At 38.9% G+C, this 24,562-nt stretch overlaps 1 protein-coding gene across 2 annotated transcripts in view; it reads left to right on the plus strand.

Moving 5' to 3' along the window:
* The window catches only part of PARVA (parvin alpha), a 69,599-nt gene that overhangs the window by 20,636 nt on the left and 24,401 nt on the right, over nt 1-24,562 (plus strand). For both annotated transcript variants that reach the window (XM_064452737.1, XM_064452738.1), the window contains 3 exons: nt 23,502-23,591; nt 23,691-23,761; nt 24,401-24,503. In XM_064452737.1, coding sequence (XP_064308807.1) covers nt 23,502-23,591; nt 23,691-23,761; nt 24,401-24,503 — 264 coding nt within the window. The remainder of the gene's footprint in view (nt 1-23,501; nt 23,592-23,690; nt 23,762-24,400; nt 24,504-24,562) is intronic.

The raw sequence follows: 24,562 nt of genomic DNA on the forward strand, positions 1-24,562 counted from the left end.
TAATGCTGTAGTTTCATTAGTCTTACAAGGTGACTGAAAGATGGAGTCTTACTCTGATCGTAACCCCTGGGGTGTTGCCTTCCTAGAGCCAATTCAAGTGTTTGTGTGGCTGTGGAATGAATGGGATTGGGAACTGACAGAGGCTAAAACTAACCTTTTTTTGTTGACTGATTGTTTAGTTTTAATCTGAAGCTGTTTGCTGATGTAATTTATCATAAGGCCATGTGGATGTTTGTGCAAGAGATGACGATCATGTGAGAGTGAGAATGAGCAACAAGTTTGGGAACAAGGTGCAGTCACCTCTTTTCAAAAACAGTGGCCATGGCACAGGCTCTTGCATTAGGTTTGGATATTTAATTATTGTGTGCCTCAGTTTCCAGATATGTGGAATGGAACAGTGAGGAGGATTCAATTTGAAAGACCATTTGAGCTTTCTGGATAAAAAGTGTTAAAGGTTATTCAGTGTGAATGTGGTGAAAGGCTTAGTGGACAGGTGTGGCTTAAAGAAATGATTTGAAATCCAGTAAATTAGTTGTAGGTTTAATTGAAAGCTGTAATCCCAGCAATTGGTGCCAGTGTCTTCTAGGATTTAAATCTAAGGCACTGAAGCGTGTAATTTAAGGCTTTACCCGACAGTGTTAGTGCATATACGCTTATCACTCAGCACGTGTTAGTATTATTCCTGTGGAATGCTCTTAATTAAAATCCCGTAGTTGCTTACAGTGCATTTGATGCTTACTATCATGAGCGCTCAGTCAAGGTAGCAGAAAGATAAATTTAAAATAGGAATGATTTTTCTCAGAGGTACAGTGTAATTGGCAGACACTTCTGTAACTGACGTTGTCGTTAACATACAGGAGGTTTCTGCAAGAGACTCCATGTTGATCAAATTATTTCTGTTTTCCTTTTCCAAATCCTAATATTAGCTTTAGTATGAGGAAAGGGCCTTTAAGTTGGCACACCGGAAAACAGGGTGCTTTTGCAGCAAATTAGCCACTGGGGCATGTCTAGTTTACAGGTTGTACTCTAACATCTCATACTTGGCCAGATTTGTTTTGGAAACATTAAACCCGGAAAATCTCTTAATAAATTGGAGATATTTTGTGCTTTTTTTTTTTTTTTTTTAAGCAGAGGAACACACCACAATAAGTGTTTTGTGATATAATATTGAATCTTTCTGAAATTTTATATTGGTGGTTTTTGGGTGGTGGTTATAGTTGGTGCTCCGTAGATAGGGTTAATTGTTTGAGCAACCAAAGTTTTAAATATGAATTCTAACTTTTTGACCCCATTAATCATAAAACTGCCTGACCTATCTTGCTTACTGTAACACTGCTCTTTTTTAATTGATGAGTCATGAGCACATATTAAATACAATTTCTTTAAAAATAAAAAAAAAAAGCCCTGCTTGCATGTTAAAGATTTTGTAAGCTAAGAATTTAGCATGTGTATGTCAGTACATATTGCAGTGGGCTTATGATATAATAGCTTCAATGAAAATGAGATCCAAATTAGAGTAGACTTTGAAAAAGGGTTGTAGGCACATGTTTCTGGGAGTGGCTGGAAGAACTTACTGTAGGGGAAGGTTCAGTCATGTGTGCGATCTACCTAGAAACCAGATAGGGTGATGTTTCTGGTTAAAGCAAGATGCAGAATTTAGAGCAAGGGAGCCAATGAATATGAAAATTAATTTTTGTATTTGCCCAAAAAGAAAAACTCCAGCTATGCTCTAATCCATTTTCTTTGCTTTGCCTTCCAATAATATTTTTAGAAATTAAATAAAAAAGCATTGAAGTCTTTCAACAAACCAGTCGGTTGTTTTGTTTTGGTTGGTGTTGTTGGTTTTTTTGGGGTTTTTTTTTGTGTTTTTTTTTTTTTAAATAATGCTATTAAAACTTCTTTGGAGAAAAAAAAAACCTCTGAGGGACCAAAACCCTGCCCTCTGTTACAGCCCAGCACTTACGGGACTGCAGATCTGTTTAACCCACTCTGTGCACAGTAATCACAGAGATACAGCTGAGAGAAAACTGAACAAAGATCAATGACAAGGTTTAATTCTATCTGTTGTTCTGGTCAAAAACAAGTGTGTTTTGAAATCCATAGCCTTTTAAATTTATAAGAATATTTAACTCCTGTATGTCTGTGGGGCTACTTTGCTTCAAGGCACGGGGTGTGCTGCCGCTCTGTATTTCATAGCGCTTCACAGAACTGAAGTGAATCCTGACAGTCTCTGTGGGCTGCAATTACTCCATGAGTGTGTAGGTGGGGAAACTGAGGCACAGAGCCATGATCTGCCTTCCTGGTCCACAGAGTACGGCCAGCTCCAGTGCTTCCTCTGCTCTTTGGACTTTCTGGATCACTCTGTTTTCTCCCTACCAGCTGCCACCTTCCAGGTTATTTTGCCCCTGCATTGCTTTAACATTTTTCTCCCACCAACCAGCCACTTGTTAATTTATCAAACAGATAAGAAACTGTGCGTACAATTAACAAAAGCCTTCTTTGGTTGCATTCACCCACCCCACACTCACACACACACACACCCCCTTTTTTCTTCTAATTCCTGGTGACCCTTCTTTGACTTTTATTACCTTTTAAGAAGTGGCAGGATCAGGCCATTAAGTTGAAGTGAATTATGAAATACTTAACCCTGTTGTCTCCCCTCTGAAATGCCAACCACACATATCCTAGTTATATGCAGTGGCTTCTTAAAGAAAATTTTAGAGGGTTTTTTATGTAAAAAATGTGACGTCTAAGTGTTTGTCTCTAGTCTGGATTTCAGCATGTGTAAGATACAAGAGGGGTAAAAACAAAAATGCATTTCCTCACACTCTGAATCCCTTTTGTCTCCAGGAGCTCTACTTTTACCATTTTAAAAATGACTTTTGGATAAAAAAATACACTGCAGGGTTCCACACTTTATTCAAGGAGTTAAAAGTCTGGAGCTGTGCTTGATGAGCCAGATGGTCTTTAACAGTAACATTGTTCATATTGTTTAGATTATCCTGTTGCAAGTACAGTGCCTCGTTTACCTTTTATGGAAGAAAGTGTGGAAAATTGACCACAGATGTAAGTAACCAAGAATGATGGCTGAGGCAATTCTTACCAGGCCTCCCTCTCTAACACGCCTGATCCTGCAGATAAAAATAAATAGAGAAATGTGAGGCAGCATGAGAAATATCTAGTGTTACCTATTTAAGTGTTTAATTTGAGCTCTGTGAGCTACTAAAATCTTTATTTTCTTAGACTGAGATTTCTTCATATTGAACTGGTTTCAGTCTCCCAGTGTAGGCAGCCTGAATGTAGATTTTTATCCAGGTACTAAATAACACATCATTATATATTTTTTCCATCCTGGTTGAAAAAAGGGGGGTGGGAAGAAGCCAACTACACTGACCTCAAACACAGTTTATGATCCAAAAATCTTCATGAGAAGATTGGTACCCATTTTGTGCTGTAATGAGGGAGCACAAACTCGCCATTAATATTGATTTGATTGGTATCAGAAGCAAAGGCTATGCCAGATTAATTAGAGGTAGCTCATTGTTACTCCTAATAATGGACTGCTGAGTTTGTGAAGCATCTTGCAAGACAGTTCCAAATTGAAATAAACTTTTTTAGACAGGTATCTCTTTTGTGCAGTATCTGGAATTGGAAGGCTTAGTGCTTAAACAGAACAAAGAGAAAATGCTACAAATGAAAGCAATAAAGCCCTGTTTTATAAAGTCCTTTTGTCTCCCATCACTTTTCTTTCTCTCCCTCATTTCCTTCCTCTTATTAGGAGCTGCTGTCAAACTGCATTTACTTATGGCAAGTGGTTCCCTTCGGAGCCCCTAAGCTGATATTGCTGCATTTGCATGCAGGTGCTACTGTGGTGGAGCACAGCCTCTCGCCTGCCCTTTTCCCCTGCCCTGGCAAAGCAGAGAGCGCTGTAATTATAAACCAACAGGTTTACTGTGTGAGGGCCCAGAAACTGAAAATCTCCTGTTTGTTCATCAACATGGGTTAGCTGGCCTGGTACTCTTTAACAAGGTGGTAGATTTCTTTGACTGTTAAAGGCAACATCCTCCCTTTATTACACTAAGCCTTGATTGATCCAGAAATTTTTTTCTTTTCCCCATGCAGTGGTTTTAAACTTAATTCTGACAGCATTGGTTTCTAGAAGCATAGACTATCAGATTCTCTTTCTAATATTTTTTAAAGACTTCTTTAAAAATTGTCAGGAAAAAGTGTTTTACAGGAATTGCAGGAGGTTGGAGGTTATGCTGAGAACTACACAATCTAGGATGTAATGTAAAATCAGCAGTTAACACTGGAAACAGTCTTCTAAGGCAAAGTTCAAACAGTTGGTTTAAGGTGCCACTAAGTGGGACAAGATGGAGTTAATAGTCCTTTTCATATTTTTAATACCTGCATTCACAATATGATAAATTAGATTGACAGCATGGGGCAGTGTTTTTAATGATTTAACTTCTGGTTCTGCTCCCTGTAGGATCTGGAAAACAAGATCTATTGGACATACCAGATCTGGCTCTGTGCCGTTGTAGAGTGGAGAAGGGGGAAGCTGTGAAAGCACAGGTGGGGAGGAAGTGGCAGCAGCAGCACCAGAGTGGGTGAGTGGAAAGGTGACAGCAAACAAGAGCCTTGGAGGTGAGGGTGGACAAGGTGACAGGAATGTTCAGGGGGTGACCAGCCTGAATCAGGATAAAGTGGATGAGAGGAAAGCAATGCTGTCATGAGTTGATGAAGCTTAGATAGAGGACTGCTGCTGAAGTGGACTAAGCCTGTGTCTGGGAGCCTGCAGCCCTTAAGTACTAATCCTGGTTCTGTTTTGAGGCTGCATGCAAATTCTTTTCTTTTTGTCTGTTTTCCTATCCATAAAACAGTGATAATGACCATTATCTTCATCAAAGTGATATCATGAGGCTTAAAGTGCCACTGTAGTTATTAAACAGCAGAGATTTGTTGGCTGTTGTTTGTGCTGGGAGTCTGTAGATGCTTACCTCTGTGATAAATGTATGGTTTTACTTTCTTCTTCCTGTTAACGCTACAGACCAACCACAGCTATGGAAAGGGGTTTGGACACCATCCTGGCTACTACAACAGACTTGTTAACTTAATTGGAATTGGGCTGCGCAAGTAACAAAGGGCAGGATTTGCCTGACATGCCCTGTAGTACTAATGAAAACAGACACATCTGGAGAAAAATGGAAGCTTTCAGGTCCCTGGTTGTATCTGGAGACCTAACAGAAAAACTAGGATTGACTTGTTCACGGATGTAATGTTTTGCAGTAGAGTCCTAAAACTGATCCAGATCTGTCCGGAGAGATCAGGTTTTCTGCTTGAGCTGATCATTCATTCAGCAGGGAAGCCTCACCTGCATTTAACTCATTCAGACTAGAAATAAATACTAAGATCAATTAAAGTCTGAGTGTTTCAGAAAATAGTTTTAAAACAAGGCTTTCCAAGGGTGAACACAGATTTCCATCTAGATTAAGCTGCCAACACACGATTCACAACACCCCAGAGATCGCCCATTAAATAAAGCAGAACTATTGATCACTGTTAGTACTCTAGAGAAATAAGTTGGAAAAGTTATTTTCTGGGCAGGACCAGTTGAAGAGAGAACACAAGAATAACAGTAGTGCTGCACAATACAGTCAAGACTCTGATGTGTGAGACACTCTGATTTTGTTGTCATAAAATATCCTGCAGAGGTGTGTGCTTAAGATGCATAGCCCTGTAGAATTCAGTTGAGGGGATAGATTTTTACACCTTTACTCAATGAAGGGATTATTTATTAAATTTTACAGGAAGAAGGCAGAGTGCTTTATCAGTTGCAGCTAATCAATACAGTAATTCCTAACTTAGTCCCTAGAGGGTTAAGTCAACATATCTATAACTGTACTGTGGTTTTTATAGGCCTGCATCACAAAGGAAACAATCTTGTTAAAGTGAGTGAGACCTGTTGGGTAATCTTATTTTTCAAGTGTTGTGATACAGGTCAAATAGACACAGAAAACACAGGTTTGTGGATGCAAGACCCCAACTAAAAATGTTTAGGGAAACTGAAAAGTAGCCTCTTCTGCTAGCTCTCTTCAAAGCGGACTATGAATTCAAGCAGAGCCCTGTAAGACATGCAGGGAAATGTTAGGTCACCCAGATACTGACCATCAGATTGCTCCTTGAACAGACCAAGTGCTTTGAACCCTGGCACTACCACTTCTGGGATTAAAATTCAGATCTCAAATATGTAGACTAAGTACCAGGTTTACACAGTGGGTTGTAGAGTTACCTTTTATCTCACCATTCTAGAGTGTGCCCACATAATAGAAGTGCTGTAAACTCTTGGAAATAGATGGTCCAGTTCACTGAAGCTTTTATAGAATTCTGTAGTGGCCTACGGAAGTCCAGAAATAATTCTGCTTGGTTTGGGGTTGCCTCCATGGGAGTTAGTCACTGGTTCTGATGAGCAGGGTGACAGTAAAACAGTAGTGTGTATACTAATGGTTTTATCTGAAAAATGAATTGAAAGTTACGTTTCTGAAAATGGAATCAGTTATAGTCTGTGTGCATGTGATGAGCGAGATCATCTCTGTTTTTCTGGTGCCTGTGTGGTATTGTGACTTGTTGCTCAGCATCTGTTTATAAATGTAGGATACAAGGAGTGAAGCTGTGCTTCAGAGGGACTGTGAATAGAGAGTGCTTTCTCAGCAGGACATGAGCCCTAAGCTCTGACAAGCATTGCTTGATTTGTAGAAGGTTTTCTGATGAACAGCACTATGTAAATATTAGATACTTTATTTTTAAAGTGGTGTACCCTACCACTTCTTGTTTCTGACAGATATGCTGGGAATTTCCTTTTTCACAAACAATGCCTGTCTTGGTAGAATCCTGTTTCCATGACTAAAACTATGATGAGGGCATCAGCCTAGTATGGTTCCAGGAATAACCTACACGTCAGCTATACTCTGCCAAGAACACAGAGACTGGTTATTGACATGAATGGTTTTGGTTAATATGCACCACAAAGTAGAAAAAAAGATGCCTATATATTTTAGTTCATAGATAATTTTCAAGAAATTGTGTATGGAGAAAAATAATGTATGGTTGGGGAATAGAAATATAAGCCTTGAGCTTCCTATCCTGAAAATATAAATCAATGCAAGTTTTAAAGCACTTGCATGACTCATATGCAGAGGTCATAGACCAAATTTGCTGATGGAGGCAGGATGAAACATTCGGCTGCATTTTTATGATATTTTTCCTGCTGCTCTTAGCTTTTTATTTACCCAAAGTAATACAGTTTTCCAGAGAAGTGTAGCAGCTCCAACATATGGAACTGCTATCCAGTTCACTGCTTAGGTGCAAAACTGCATGGGAACAGTGGTGTGTCAATAAATAGCTTACTGCATGTCAGGGAAAGTAGTCTCTCAGGAACCATATTGCCAGCTTGGCAGTATTCTAGAAAAGGAGACTCAAGATGGAATTGGTATATTAATGCAGCTTAGTGAATAGGATCCAGGCCTAAAGGAAATCCAACTCAAGTAATGTGGAGAATAAATGGAAGGCAGAGAGAGGTAACAAGAAAGAGGGGCTTGTTAATGTGCGGGTCTATAAATCAAGGGTTTTTTCCCCTTACTCTGGCACAAACTTTGAGCTGATTTTGGACATCCTTGTAAATCAGTACACTGTAGTTTTTCACTTGGGAAAAAATATCATAACACCGAGCAAGCTATTTGGTAACAAATTGTGCTGCCTTTACTCTTGCTGAGTAATATTTTTGTGCCACAAGAGAAATCGGCAGGAGTTATGTTTTAGGTTTGATCTGCATATTAGTTCCATGCTGCTGAGATTCTGCTGACTTTGAGGTTGTTTCTGTATTTTCAGTAGCATTGCTGATGTTTAGATTTTGATCCAGCATAACTTAGAAAATGAGAGTAATTCCTGCATTCAGTTTGAAATGTCAGCACATAACGAGTCAACAAGCCTGGCTCCAGGTGGAAGTTTTAGACCTGAGTTGTAGACCCTGTGTGGCAGGGAAAGAGACTTGCACGTTAAGAGAGAGAGGCTGTATTATTGAGTGTTCAAATGATCTGATACATGTACAGTTGTATTAAAGATTTTGTTTATGATGTAAGGCATTAAAAAGTGTGTGTATTTATAGCTACAACATCATTCTTTTTCTCCTGTGTGTTTAGGGAAAAAGGTAATGGGCCTGCCTGCATTTAGTAATACTTGGACATTGCAAGGTACATTACAAATAACAGTAACATACTGGGGAGCTGTAATCAATCCCTCAGGAGCTTGTCAACATATTTAGCCATTTTTCAGTTATAGGTGAACTGTGTCATGTCAATGGTATTTTTTTTTGACAACAGTCTATAATTTTTTGCATTTGCCACCTAAGTCTAGTTGGACTTGTCCCTTTTGAGTGACATTTGTCAACGTTCATATGTGGTGTTTGGGAAGGACACAGTTTGATAATTTGTGCATCTGAAAAAGATACTGGAGTTATAATCTCCTCCATTTGCATTACACAGTCCATTTTGGAATTCTTCACTTCTGGATTTTAGCCCTGGTGAATGGGGAGGGGAGGTTAAGCTTCCATAAGCATTGATGATACGCATAAAGATGAAAATATTCTTTTTTTAAAACTGATTTCCAGGAAAGCAAAGCTTAGCCAATAGCAAGTGCTTTTGAAAATCACAATTAAATCTTCACATTTCAATTTTGCTAAGTGAATTGTGAATAGCTAGTGCTCTCTTTGTCCTAGGGCAGCTTCTTGGCTTTGTTTCATAGGCCTTTGTGCTGATTGTGAAAATGTTGTGGAGGGGCCTTACATCAGGTCTGTTGGAACAGCTGAGGAATTCCTTAGCATGGTGAAATCTTGACGTAGGATGCAAAAAGTTTCATATAATACGTGTCTTTGTGTAAGTGGACTGTGAAAAGTAAAGAACATATTGGAGAGTTCCACAGATGGATTTCAGAAAGTGTAGCAGATCTCTGTGTCCTTCAATGACAAAGTAGTGTTACTCATACCCCAAAAAGCACCACTGAAATCCCAGACGCCAGCCTCATGTCATCCTTCTGAGGACTGGGGAAAGCATGAAGGCACTTTGGAGACACCTCTTCCCTCACTGCAATTATACCCCAATAGACTTTGACACTGCCAGAGATTAGACCTATAATTTCTTGGTAACTGAGTTTTTTATGTGACTCCCACTTTGTATGACTCTTGTTTCTGCTTATGTATAACATAAGAGTTCTGTCTTCTCATCTTCCATTTACATGATTCCTGGCATTTTAAATCCAAGTAGATTAGATTTAGACATTTTGTAATGAATCTGCATCTTTCCGTGTTCTGCATACTCCTGAAATAGCCTGGGGGAATCTGATAGACACAATTTATGTGTATCACTTAGACATAAGAAAGCATCTGATTGGTTTTGTCTTTCTTTTGTTAGCTCTTTCCTATAATTCTAATCACCATTTTACTGTAGCATTACACTATTGAGGAAAGTATGATTTTTTTCAAAGGCAGGATGCTTCCCATATTTAGAAGTAGTGGTACTTAAAGGAAAATGGGTCGGAATGCTTTAGAGCAGATTTTCTCCTGCTGATTCTAGTAGTAGCTCAGATCATAGTTTGCAAGGTAGAAATATATCTGACATGTATTTCTCTGACAGTAGGTTTAATTCATCCATTTCTAGTACTATTTCCTGACTTCAACAGAATACAATATGGGGAGGATGCTTCTGTACAGCACTGAGCTTTACTGCTGCAAAGCAGTTTGTGTAAAAGCAGAAATGGATGCTGATACTGCCGTGCATTGTGTATGGCAAAAGAGAAGGACTGATGAGATTTAGCAATGTTTATTACTGTGGTGCTGAGATACTTGGAATCTTCTACATGGCTCCTAGGTCTCTGTCACTTTTGCACAGACCAGAGCGAAGGAGACAGAGGCATTAAGGACCCGGCCCTGTAATTTTCCAGTTGAAATCAATCAGTATAAATAGTAAGCCAAATTCTCTTCTGATTTCAATCAGTGCTTTTCTGTTGGCTTTAGTAAGGCTGTGCCCATTTGCAGTAGCTGAGAATTAGGCTGTTGCTCCCCTCCCAACCTTTTTGACGACTTAACACAATTTTTTAAACATAAAAGTCTTGTTTCAGGTCTGGGTTGTTGGCTTATAAGTTTAAATTGGAGGCATGTCAGTCCTCATGTAATCAACACTTTGAAGAAGATCCATGAATGAGGTTAGGTAAAAATGCATTTTTTTTCCTACTACTATCTGGATTTTCTCAGAACCTCGATAATTTTATCCCATTTGCATCAAACATGCAGGTAACTTTAGAATCCTGCATCTGTATTGTTTCTAGGAAAGCAAAATAAAATTACAAATGACAGTAATTGACATTACATGCTTTAATTAAATTTCCTCCTCTGTGAACCAAAACCTTTTAACCAAGTATTGCAGTGCTATTTCTGTATTTATTTGTTACATGGGTTAATGTGCTATGTGGCAGATATGGTATTTATCCATTTTCACAAATTAAGCTATCAGTGTCATGTTGCCTTTGAATTGTTTCCTGTATTGATGGCCAAAACCACTTGAAGAAGACTTTAGCCCTCCCTGGCTATACTTCTGTTTTACAAAGCTGAAAATTGTGGGGTTGAAAGTGAACCCTTAGGAACAGTTTGGGAAACTCTAGGACCAAAACATCTTACCAGTGTGCTGGTTTTTCCCTGTAGTGATCGCTGCTGAGGGAAGGGGGATGCACGCTTTTTGAATGATGGTTTTGTTGTCGTTGTTAAATTCAAGGAATTAGAAATTAAATCCTGCTTGCATTTATGTTTGTGGCAAGTGAAAATGGATTACAGAGAGTGTAATTAGAAATTCCTCTACTCGGTCCCCAAGCTATGCACATCAGACTTGCTGTTGTCAACTTGTTGCCATGTTACTTCCTCTGAGAAAGCAGCTCTGCTGTAGCCAATTTGCAGCTTTCTTACTCTACTGTAACTGCGCCTGTTAGAACAGTTTACCTGGACATGATCTTCTGGCTACTACTGTAGGTAAAAAAAATCATTGTAAAAAAACAACTTTCATTTATTATTTTTGTAAAATAGCTATTTTTGTGCATGCAAAAAGGTGCCAATTCATAAACAGATATAAATAAAGACCTGTAGTTTGAATTGATGATGCATGTTGCTGTGGCTTCAGGCTTTGTGAATTTTCTTAATTTATAATCATCTTCAGCATCTTCCTCAATGGTTCAAGTAGGGCGTGGTTTTCCTTTAGCTGTACTTACCTCCCAATGGGATTGTCGTAATAAAGTATCTGGGACACTTATGGTTCTATTCAGAAATTAAGAAAAGGAAAGCTTGGTAAAGAACTGCCAGCTCAGTATTGTCCTGTAATTGAATGCTGTTATTCAGCAGTTCAGCAATCCAGTTTCCCTGTGCCAGAAAGCAATGGGACTCCAGGAGTCAGAATGGGGAGCCCCATTACCACTTGAGAGTACAGCATGAAATAGGACTGTTGGCAGGGGAAAGCTGCTTCTAGGAGTGACCCAGTAGCTGCAGACTGATACGTATCAGAGACTCCTTAGAACTGGTGAAGAATCTGGTTTCGGAACAGTGATGAGAGCTCTGGGTCTTTTTCTGCAAGGAGTTGCATCTGATACAAAACCTGGGGGAGGAATGTTGTGTAGCACAGCAGAATAACAATAAATACCTCTTAGTTCTCCATAGTTGCCTTTTGGCACTGGTATTTTAAATGAAGTTCAGCTGGAAACTAGAAAGGTAACCACTTTCCATGACTTAGAAATGGGCCAAGGATGTGTCACTTCCCTCATTCTGCTCCAAGCTGAGACACTTAAACATTTTACAGCTTCTGAAAAGTTTTAATCTGTAGAAAACTTCATGGCAATTTGATTTTTAGCCCAAGTAAGTAATTGCTTTAGATTATCTCTTCATTACTGTCCCTCTTTGAAAGGACCCATAGCATATAAAACTAGCTCGTTTCTTACCAGTAGTTTATTATTATTTTGATGGCTCATACCTCTCCTCTCCTCCACTTTTTATATGCCTGGTTTAGAGCTTAATCCTCCTTCCATGTGAGTTTTGCTAATTATTTCAGTAGGGAAGTATTTATAGAGAAAGGAGTACTGTGATCAGGACCTGAATTTGGTAATATCACATGTGCATCTCAATTCTGTAGCTCTTGTTGACCAGCTTTTGTTTAAAAAAAAAAAAAAAAAAAAAAGGAAATTTCACTTCCAGTATTGCCATGTCTCTGTCCAGACCTTTCCTATGCTTTGTGACTTTATTCAGCTGTGAGGGAAAAAGATACAAGTTACCTTCAGCAGAAATGGACTATGAGATTAGTAAAAACATGTGGTTTACACTTGCTTGTTTGAGCATTTTGTTCAGTTATATGACTGATAACAAAAACACACAGTCAAAGCTCCATCCCAGCATTCAGAATGCAACTTACCAAGCTGCAAAAAGCAGATTTAGTTTCTTTTGCAGATGGTCTATGAGTCTCATGTGGCATCATATTAAATTATATAGGCAGTCAGTCACTTGTTCTGAAGCGATGCTCTGAGCTGAGAGTTGTGATGTGCTTGGACCATTCTGTTGGAAAACAGGCTCTAAAGCTAATACAGCTTCTCTGAAGAGCAGCAGCAAAGGGGCCTGCAGAGCAAGGGGCTTCAAACACCTTAAAGACTGCAGTTGTCCCTGTGATGCACTATGAGGGTGGCCCAGCAACTCTACGATGGGCTGTGGAGCATTTTGCCCTAAAGGTAGGAGACTAGACTGACTCTTTCAGTTATTTTTCATCTTTCTTTCTGTGATACTTTTAGGAGGATTGTTTTCTGACCTTATATTTTTGCCATGGTAGTTAATTTTGGTTTGTAATATTTTGAAGATAATAATGGAAGTTTATTTTCTTCTTGCCCTAGTCAGACTTTGTTTTTTCTGGGCAAATGAGGAAAAAAATACAGTAGTTTGTTAATTTCAAATGCTGTTCTGTGAAAATATTTCTGCAATATGAGTGACATAGGATTAACTGCTTCATCCTAGTGGTATTTCATATGAGTATGTGTTTCTGTTAACTTCCTTTAAGAAGAATTTCAGTCCTTAAGCAATACTGGATCCAGTGTGAAAACAGTGATTTTTATCCACTGAATTTCCACTCAGGGAAGATCGTCATTTGTAGTCAAAAGCATGCTTGAGATAGCAATTTTCAAATGGACTATGTATCATGCAGTAGGTAAGTTTTAATATTCATGCTTATTATAATGAAAATTTTGTAGTACTAAACACTTTTCTGATAGGAATATTGACATAAACTCATTTATGACATCAACAGCTGAAGGCTGCAGGTTATTTCTGGGAATGTCGGAATGTGTTAGTGCTATGCAGTAAAACCCATTTAAGGTTATTTACCTGGATGCTTGAATTACAATTTTTGGTGTGTTCACCTGTGAAGTAGGAAATACAGCCACAGCTACTATTGGTATGAATGTTTTGCATGCTGAAATTGATACATTGGTAATGACAGCAACCCATGAAATGCATTTAACGGGTAGGAGTATTACACAGAGTATTTTCCCTTGTCTGACAGCACTTGATGGGTGGTAGCAAGTGTTGCTCCAAACTTACAGCTTGTTTGAGACCTCTTGGAAAAGACAGTTGCAATATATGTGCGGTTCAGAGCTGTGGGTTTACCCTTGCAGTGCTGGTGCTATATTGCTTGCAACTTGTTTTGTGATAAGAAACATGTGAACACCATAATCAGAGGAACAGTTCAGTAAGGTCATTTTTTTGAGACAGGGCATTTGGAAGTTGGAGCAGCTGTTTGAGTTTTATACGGAAATGAGCAAGATCTGGAATGCACAGTAGGGTACCAGGCAGTGCCCTTGAAGGACAAGGCACAGGGCTGGATGAAAGTCATTACTACTGGTTATATGAAAAGAAGGGTGTTCCCTTTGCTATGATACGGGGTTTGGAAAACGAGGTACTGGTATTCCTGCCAGTTCTACTTAGGGCCAAATGCAACATTGTAGACAGGCTTTTAATTTAAAGCTGTATTTTTAAGCGCCTAGCTTCCATTTTACAAGTGCAATTCGTGTCTCCAGAAAGGAGACATGTAAATGTATCTCTTAATCTAGAAGTGTGTCACTTTCTATGAAGCAGAATGGGGATAATACTATTTTCTTCTGTTGGTGGGATGTTAAGCTAATTAAGTCTGATTAAGGGATTTGAGAACCTAAACTGGACACTGTTGATATATTTCCTGTGCAAATTGAGAACTAACTTTGCTTTCCTAAGCCAAACATAGTTTCCAGTTTGTGCTACCAAAGTCCTGTCTTGCATCGTCATCTTACACTTCTGTGTAAATGTGGTTTAGGAGAATACCACAGCCATCCTATTGATCACACCACACTGTGATTTATGCCAGCTGACCAAAGTCTTCCCTCTAGTCAGGGATTGCCACAGCCCTAATATATTCCTCTCTGTCCCCAAAATGACCCTTCATGCTGTATGGCTAGGTGAGAACAGGAGGGCTTCAACACATCACATGTGCATCCTGAAGATGCACACTTATATGAAATAAAGATGGGGAGACAAGTTTACCTTTTCTGTAGTCCTTCCTGTAACAGTACAAGCCTGAAGTTTTTCTGCTGTCAAATGCACACTAACCTCCACATTGGTTAAGAGAACCCCAAAGGGTAGTTTATTCTACAGTATGCTAGAAGATATATTTCTTCTGCCGTTTTAAGGTTTAATTCTTCTGCCTTCACCATATCCAGCCCATTTTCTTTAAGGATGTAGCTGGGTTTCTCTTTATTCAGCCAAAGCCACAGTCTAGTTTTTCCATGTTGAAGGCCTGTCTTTAGATCCCAGTTCCCAAATTATATTCTGATTCTGTCCTTGACAAGAAACTTCACTTCCCTAGGTCACACTGCAGAGACTTTTAGAAACCATATGTGTGTTAGGCACAAATATTAAATGTAGCAAGAAATTGAAAATCCTTAAAATGGATAGGAAAAAAAAGGATTAGATGTCTCAGATCAATTCTCATTTGTTGTACTGAATCTGAGAACTACAGTTAGATGCTCAGGATTGATGCAGAGGGTACCAAAACATGGACTGCAAGCTACCAATTATGCAAATAAGTAATACATCTGCATTTTTTAATCCATTATTATTTTAATTTCTTCAGGTCACTCTTATCCCATCTTTCTTATGTTTGCCACTTGTTCAGCCTTTGTGTCACCCTCAAACTTTATCTTGGTTGACTTTGATACCAAAGAAAAATCTGGAAGCTTGAGGACCTCTCAGAAGATACTATGCTGGTTTTTTTTTCCGTCTGTGATGTAGAAATACTTGGCCACTTACTACAAATCTTTTGATCCTTTGTCACAAAGTAATCCCTTGAAGATGACCAGATGTTTATATTAAAACACAAGTAGCTCTAGGAACTACAGTTTGAAAATAGTGGCCACATGTGATGCATAAACCAATTTGCGGTCCTTGAAAAGTAACTTTAAATTTCCAGTAAATGTAGTCATTTTTCTAATTCTTCCAACAAGAAGTCATATAGATTATTGAGATGCAGTAGGTCTGACGCTTATTTTTTTTCTCCTTCAGAAACAAGGCTTCTATACACAAGAAGAAAAGAGCAAGAAATTCAGGAAATCCTCAGCTTGCTACTAGTGTGCCCTCACATTCCTAAGAACTATTTTTGGGTTTTCTCTTAGGAATAGCTAGAACTTGTTGAGCTGGGAAAGACTTCTTGGAACAGGTCTTTGGTTTTGTCTTTTCTGCCTGAGCGCCTCTTGTTGATGTTGGAATAGCTACTCTTAGCTGGTTGGTGATTCAGAGAATGAGGCAAGTCAGTCGTATAAAATCAGCTTCTCCACAATATTTGGCAAAAATGGTGCAGCAACCTGGTGAGCATATAGGATGAACAATTGCCTCCCCTTGGTTAGGGTTAGGACTACATCAAGAGGTTGGTCTGACTCTCTTCTGACTGTTGCTACCTCCAGATTTGTTATAACTCAAGAAGTATCAAAATAGCAGTGAGGACGATAACAAATGCTCTCCCTTCTGTCTCCATATAGCCCCAAGCACCCCATGTAGTTCTGAGATATCTCAATAAATTGAAAATCTTAGCTGTCAAAGGATTGGTTTCAATAAAATGTTTTGTATTTAGAGATGCCATGTGCAGAGCGGCTAACAAGCTGCAGCTATCTTTTGCACAAAGACCCTACTAATGTATCTGGAGTTGTTTGAGTTTTCAGGCTGGGATCAGGATAATGACTTGGAATGGTCACAGCATTTCTCATATGCATGTCTTGTTCTTCAGTGAGGGGAAAAAATCAGTGTCATTTGAACTCCCGTCTGCATTTGTTCCCAGTGTTGTCTTGGTTTTTTTACTGATATTTTAAACACTCCTGCAGGGTGACAGGCTTTTCAAAACATCTGCAAATACTGCTGATGTATTTTAAAGGATGTGTTGAAGGAATGAATGGAATGACTGGCGTCTGTGTTAGCTTGACACTGCACCACTTGTTACCTCTTAGAAACTAGAGGAAAATTCTGAGAAAGAACTGCATCCCAAATGAAATGTGAAAGCAAGTAAGGCTTAATGAAGCTACTTATGACACGGTGAAGAAAATCACATGTACTCTTTTAAAGGATTGAGTTTGCTGCCTGTTTTGTTGTTGTTTTTTACCTACTCAGACTAGAGATCTGTCAGTCTATGGAGGTTTTTTTCCCTCCTGATTGCAAAAAAAGAAAGGAACAGCAAGCTAATAACTGAGGTACTTCGGAGTAGCTTTGGACTTCAAAAAAAGTTCAAGGCAATAAGTGTTTAATTTGTATTGCATACATGAAAATGAAATTATAGCGTTTCTCCCATTCTTTTTTGTGAACTGCATTTCTCCCATTCTTTTGTGCGTATGCCATGTTTGGTTTAATGGGTAAATGAGAAAAGAAAATAGATTCTTTTTTGGAGACTGGGTACTAATGCAGTAACATTAAAGGCAGGCACATTGTTGTCAGCCAGTTTGCATATTTATTTACTTTTACAAATGGTTGGCTTGGAGTCAGCAGTTAATGGAATGAGAATGATGTTCCTGTACAGATCATTTCCTGAGAAACATTTTCAATTACAAACATATCTCTGCTTTTCTTTCCTCATTTGTTATGTCTTGGAGAATAAATGGGGAGTAGCATTTACAACTTAAGGTTTATGTTCTGAAGACAATTTTAACAATGATCCCCACATAAAAAGGCCCCTTTGTAGTTGCAGACATATGTTTATGATGTTTTGTGCTGTGAATATCAAATTTCTGGTGGACGCTGTGTCACACTCTGCAAACTTGTAAACATCTATAAATCCATTGGATCATTTTAGTACCATGTGTAATGCAGATTTATTGTCTTTTGTGTGGATTTCTTTTGTTTTGGAGTTAAAGCTGAGCTGCCAAAATCCATATTGGATGAATTATATATTCAAGAAAATTAGGCAGTACCATTTTAGATTAATATTTTCTTTTCCCTTTGTGGACTTATAAGATGCACACACACAAGCATTAGAAAATAACATTTTGGATGGATGGCCCAGAAAGCAATTGCATGAGTTTGCTTGACTAAATAATATCATTCTGTAAGAGCTTAAACTAGGACTTTTTGAAAATGCCTTTGCTGTTTTTTCTGTCATTCTCTGACCATCTTAGGTAATTTGGATCTCACATTTGCCAGTAAAAATTCAGAATTACTCCACTGGAATTACATCATGGTATAGAACTGGAATATGTGAGGGGGAATAGGAATCACACTGAGCCAATGAGGTGGTATAAATCAGCATAAACCTGCTGAAATCTGTGCGGATACAGTCGTTTACACTCAAGTCTGCATTGCAGACTATCAGGCCAGTAGAAGAAGTAAAGCTGCTCTTGTGCACAAGTGGTTACAAAAGCAAGCTGTCAAGATCATTAGCATTTATCAGAAATTTGCACCCAGAAAAGAGAATATGAAATAAAAAATGATCCATCTAAATTTGGCTTAACTATAATTGAGTGGGTATCTCTGTCTGGACAAGAGCAGTAAAGAGGTTTCTTATTGAAAATCACCATTTTTCTAAACTGGCTGTGACTTCTGGCTACATAAGTAAACGTATGTAGCATATGCGTGCATGTTTGAATGTGGGTGTATATACAAATATTCAGTGTTACTCTGGCAATACAATGTCTGCAGCTAGCCTTCCAAGTTATGCTTGTTCTAGGAAAAAGTAGCTTAAGATAGAGGCATGGCACATAAAGCTGCTGTCTACCTTAGTAGTTTCTATCAGGTAGTTTGCCCTTTGACTTTTTATAGAAAGCTTAAACTCCTGGATTCGTGTGAATGTCAACAAATCTCAGCTTCCACAAAAAAAAAAAAAACAAACACCAAAAAAACCCAACAAACCAAAGTATTTGCAACCTTAAAAATGGCAGAGACGACCTTGAATGGAAAACCCTTACGTTAAAGAAAGAAAGGAAGTTAAAAACTGTGGAAGTGTTAATGTGTATATTTCTATAGGTGTATACATATATATTTAATTTTCCTGATTTTGAAAGATTGAGGTTAGAAAAATTGTGTCCCTGTCCTCCTCCAACTTTAGAGTTTGGTTCTAGTTAATCACAGACTTCCAGAATTGATCTGTTAATGTTGTAGCACTTGAGTGATTTTAGTTTTTTTAAGTACAGAAACAGTTATATGGAAAGACATGGCTTTAGTACTCAGAGACGAGACCATTTAACACTACATCTTGCTGTGTTTATTTTATGATTCTTTGGAAAGATATGCTAAAATATGTCTAAACCACAGAGAGCGCATTGGGTGATGTGACATTTCTGAGCTCAGTTAAATAATAAGATGTGTTTTATTCAAATCAGAATAACATTAAGCCCTGAATACTAAACAGGGCAGCAAAAAGCCTTCAGCACACAAAATAAACAAGTAAAAAACACAAATGAAACTGTCTAATAAATACAATGCAGAGTAACAAGCTGCATGTACTAGAGGAATTAAGCCAATTTAAACCGTATGGGCAGTACTCTGCTTTCAGATGTGCTCAGCGTCCAACGGTTTCAATGGCAGTTGGATGCACACATCAAAGGGCAAAGTCTGGCTCAGAGCACACGCGTGGATTTGATAGCATAGGTTTATGACCTTGTAATGCAAGAGCATCTAAAACAGTAAGAGCTCTATCCAGCTTAAAATAGCTGCTGTAGTTGCTGTCGGTACAAGCTTATGGGCTCCCCAGCTCTGGGGCCAAATTTGGTGCTGGCAAAATAGGAGGAAGTCTGTTGACAGCTGATAGCAGTGGAGTTGCACTTGATTACATCATAACAAATTTGGCATGTGGAGCTGAATGAGAAGTCTGAGCAGAAGTGTCCATTCCTTATCCAGTGTTAAAACTGGGACTTTCACTTTGCCAGCCCACAGAGGTTTGTCTGGGCCATATGTAACTCTGTTGCTTTTAAGGGTCTTGCTTTGAAAGTGCATTTAACCCCCAGTTCCACTCAGCATGGTCACTGTAAAAAAAAAAAAAAAAAAAACAAAAACAAAAACAAAACAAAGACTGGATTTTCCTCTCATGTCCAAAAGGATCATGTCCCTAATCGTGCCAATATAAGCGTGACGAGGGCAAGCCCCATGGTAGCTGACACACTGGGATGTATCTGGGCTGCAGCAGAGGGTGAGAACAGAAAGGTGCTCTTAACTCTAATTGCTGGTGTCATCCAGTGGCCAAGCATGCCCGATGTCAAACCGACAGCTCTGTGGATACTGTCCTCCAGAGGAGCTGCCACAAGTCCTAGAGTGCCGGTCTGGCAACTGGTGTGGTATAGGTGAACTGCTGCAGCCGTGTCGCCTCCTCCCTTCCTAGGTCTTTACACTGTCAGACTCAGAGTGGAGGTCTTACTGATGCTTCAAGTAATTCCTCAAAGTATTTCAAGAAATTAGATTATTTTATGTTAATTTCAGCTGCTGCAAAAATTGTCCCAAACCAGTGTGCTTTATTTTTATTAAAATACTAAATTGCTGAAGCTATTTTCCTGAAAATTAATTAAAACAGATTAATGAAAAGCAGCTGAAAATTTGATTTCTCTGCTGAAACTGTGGTATGCAAACTCAACCTCTGTCATATTTTTGTGGTTTCTCTGTAATCACCTAAGTGCATAATAGTAGTTTATCATGGAAATTTTTTGATGGAAATTCTGAGAAAGTGAGTCTATGCTACATTTTCTCTCCCTTTACGTACAACTTCATTTAATGCACGTGTTCTTACCTGCTCCTTTTAGTAGTATTATTAATCTGTAGTTAATTCTTTTCAGCATTGGGGAAAGGAATAAAAAAGATGTTACCAGGCTCAGGGTTTCTCCATCGTGTTTTCTGCTTGTAGGGGATAGGAGGGCAGGAGTAGTCTTTATTACAGGACTAATACCAACCTTGGGCATGGGTTGTGCACTGCAGAATGCAGTGGCTGAGGAGGAACTGTCCTCTCTGGCAAACTGGATCCATCTGGGATCTTTGGATCATCCGGAGGTGTGTTGGGTAGGTTCTGCATATGGCTCGGGTAGGTGTGAGAAATGTATGTGATTCGGGTGAGCTGCTTGGGGAGAACAAGACCACCACTTGTGTATACCTGTGTAGAGCAAAGCCCCTGCTGTACAATAAATACCACACTTGCAATGTATTCTAGAACAGATCAATGTGTTAGTTTCTTATGTATATTTATTATTATTTTATTTGTATTTTACATTCCCTTTCCATGCAAAGATATAGCAGGTTTTTGTTTGCTTTCTCTTATTTTCAGAAACTCTGACAATATGTTGAAGGTCATGTTATTAAAAATAGAATGTAGTAGTTGTGCATATTGGGGACATAAATGGGGAGGTTCAGTATGCCGTATAAAACATCCAGCCTTGAAAGGTCTGCTCAGTCTCCCTGGAGAAGTATCAGTTAGCTCTGCCAGTGGGTCACTCCCTGGACAGAGAAGCCAAAAGCTCTCCCCACTGTCCTTTGCTAGGAAAATGAGCTGACTGCTTCCTCCAGTGTGTCTTGCCCAAGCAGAGCATCCAGCCCTTTGGGACAGGAGAGCTCAGTGGAGCCAGTTGGCTTGAACAGATTTTATTTTCTATGCTCCCTCTTGGGACTGATGTGACAAAAATGTTTTCTGCCTAGGAACCGTTGTGCGGAAGTCCTCCATGAACTAAGCATTTCAGAACAGAAAGACCTCTGCATGGAAGTTTTCTATCCACTGACATTTTTATGCTCATAACCATTCTGAACCAAAATGAAAAAAAAAAATCAAAGAGGTTAATAAAACCAACAATTATTTTCTCTGAGGAGTGCTAGCAGTTCAAAAAATTGCCATTAAGTGTAAACAGTTCCTGAAATTGTACGTGCTAGACCAAATTCATCCTTACTATAACTCCTCAGAACTCAGTGGACTCACATGAGGGATTAATTTGGTCCGTTGCTCTCAGCCATCAGTGTTAGAGGATATACAACAATCCAGGGAGCTATTGTCAACATTGTTTTATGACTTTTTAGAGCTGCTCAGTATTTGTATTTTACAGATACACAAGCAGGGTGAGTGTATGGAGTGAAGTTAGTGTTTCAGTATTGAAGGTAGTGGATTTTTCAAAGTTATTTTTGTACAATTAAAAGTAATAAGCATTCTAACAGCCATTATTGCCATGAATCTTACATAGGTGCATGAATATAGCTACACACACTCCTGCAATGTGCACAGGCATTTCATCTGGCAGAGCACAGAACATTTCAGAAAGCATAGAAAATATTTGGGAAGTTTTAAGTACTGTCACCACACCAACTATCACAGTGTTCATGTGAAACTTAGCTGAATTTATTGCACACAGGAAGTTAAGGCAGAGAGGTAAAACTGTTTTCCAAAAGTTAACATATGAGGTAGTCACAGGACCAGGAGCAAAACATGAGATCTCTACTGTCACTTTCTACACTTCTCTCCAAACTTAAACTGTTTCTGTAATTTTCAAAATAAACTGAGGAAAGGTTCAGGTAGTAAATCTGAAATGTTACATGGTGAATCTGCATCTGCACTTAAATAGTATATTTTAGTTCATGTCAGAAGGTGTATACAGCTGCTTGAATCTTTAGGACACATGTAGGATAGTTGAATTAAGTTATTTAAGTTTAAACTCTGACTGGCACAGTTGTACTAACAACCAGTTCTGTTGAAGGTCTGTACTCTGGAAAATGAGTGGTCAAAACAACATTGTCATTCCTAAGACAGAGTGCCTCTTTCCTGGTTTGGTAAATCAGGTTGGTGCTGATTTGTTGGCTAAAAAGCAAGATACAAACTTGTCTGATCACCAGAGTGGGTACCCGCCCTGCACTGTGCCATGTGTTCTTCTATAGTGGTAGGACTAGTATATTAGATTGTTTGTATTTATTCTCTTCTGTTACGGAGGCGTGTTTGGGCAGTGAAGGAAGGGTTTTGTCTTTGTAACCTATTAAAAGTTTGGGTCACCCAGAGGTGTGAGTGAAGTTGCTCTGAACTATACCAGGTACAGAACCTGTACAGTACAGAACTACTGGCAGGACTGCTTTTACGCTTCTTCTCTGGATCTCTCTGTTCCTGTCTTCTCAGAGCATGTATTACAAGAACATTGATTTTTATAGCATTAGGGGACTTTGGCTGAGTAGGAACTTGTCTGTATTTCCTGACAACTGTGGGCATCTCCAGACTATGGGATTTTGGATTACTTCCCCATTCCCATGTCCAAGTTCTTTCTCAACCTGTTGGGACTCCACACTAAGGCAGTACTTTTGAGGGTTCATCATCTTACACCTGTGTCCCACTGCCATGATTTCTGTTAAAGAAAGGCCAAGAACACAGGCCAGAAGCATCCCACGTCTGCTCCAGCTGGTGTCTGACCTGAACGACGGAGGGAGCTGTGTGCTGCAACTGCATCTTCAGTCCTAAATAGTTTATCAGTCTGGCAGCTCCTGTGTGGATATATAGCCAGCCCCAGCTCTTCTCAAGTAGATAAACTTGAAGCATCTCCAGAGCAAGGGTGACATAGCTGAGAGCAATAATCTTTTCCTCAGTTAAAATGATTCATTAGCACTAAAATATCAAGACCATTAAAATGCAAGCGAGCCTTTTAAAATTTGAGGACAACGTGCCTTATCCTGGAAAAGATTTGAGGAAATTGCATTGGTTCCAGTACCATTATCTGTGAAAAATCTGCTCGTACAAGTCAAGGTTTGTTGGCTAGGCCTCCTACTTTTGCTAGCTGTATTTTATTGCTGTAATTACACCTAGTGGCTTATCTAATAGAGTCATGTTCTTATAAAGAAATTAAGACAATTAATGCTACTTTTAGCAAGAGTGAAATAGTAACTAAAATTGAATTGAAATTTGACCAAGCTCTTCTCTTTTATTTCCTAGTATCTGAATTACAGGAAGAAGGAATAAATGCCATTAACTTACCTCTCAGTCCAATTCCATTCGAACTAGACCCTGAGGACACTATGCTAGGTAATTCACAACAATTTTACATCTCAACATAAAAGCTTGATGTAAAATAAAGTGTCATGGCTGTAATAGTTTCTAATATCTTTCTTTTAAACCTTCCAGAGGAAAATGAAGTCCGAACAATGGTTGATCCGAATTCGAGAAATGACCCAAAATTACAAGAACTAATGAAGGTAATGAAAAGCATGTAAACACTTTCAGGAAAGTGAAACTGTTTTTTAATGCTATCCCTGCCTCTTTCATTTGAACACTTCAAAGCACTGTTTAGGTATTAATTAAATGAAACCACATGGTGTGTACATCCCAGTGAAATGGATGGGTCATTTGTTGCAGTATCTTCCTCCAGATATGGCACAGTGAGACTTAAGAATTTGCATTAAAATCCTAACTCCAGGTTCTCAACCCTATCGCACCCCCTGTCTAAGATCACACTGGATTCCCTTGTAGTCTTTGTGATTTGTGACATTAGAACTTCAGCAGAAAGCTTCACTAGCATCGACTTCAACACCTTTTGCTTCACAATAAAATGTTAAAATACTACTGAAAGCAAAGGATAGATTGCATTCCAGAAGGCACTGTGTCATTCCAGTGTTTGTCTAGACATCGTGGTGCATCGACACAGCCACCTTAGAGGAGTCTTTCCTAAGTCCTTCCTATTTCTTCTGATGGCATTTCAGACTGATTTGTATTTTGAGCCCTTGCAGCTTTGGTATTCTTTCTGCTAAATATTTTCATCACTGTACAAAATGGCATGTGTTTTAAATTGCAAATGAATAGTGTATAATACTGCCAAATTTGTGTTTCCCATATAGGTATTAATTGACTGGATTAATGATGTGTTGGTAGGAGAGAGGATTATTGTGAAAGACTTGGCTGAAGACCTGTATGATGGACAAGTATTGCAGAAATTATTCGGTAAGAAAAAATATATGTGCATGCTGTTGGGGCACTTTGTCAGTAAGTGGATCACTTGT

The sequence above is a fragment of the Phalacrocorax carbo genome, chromosome 5 (genome assembly GCF_963921805.1).
Source record: "Phalacrocorax carbo chromosome 5, bPhaCar2.1, whole genome shotgun sequence".
Classification (NCBI taxonomy): Eukaryota; Metazoa; Chordata; class Aves; order Suliformes; family Phalacrocoracidae; genus Phalacrocorax; species Phalacrocorax carbo.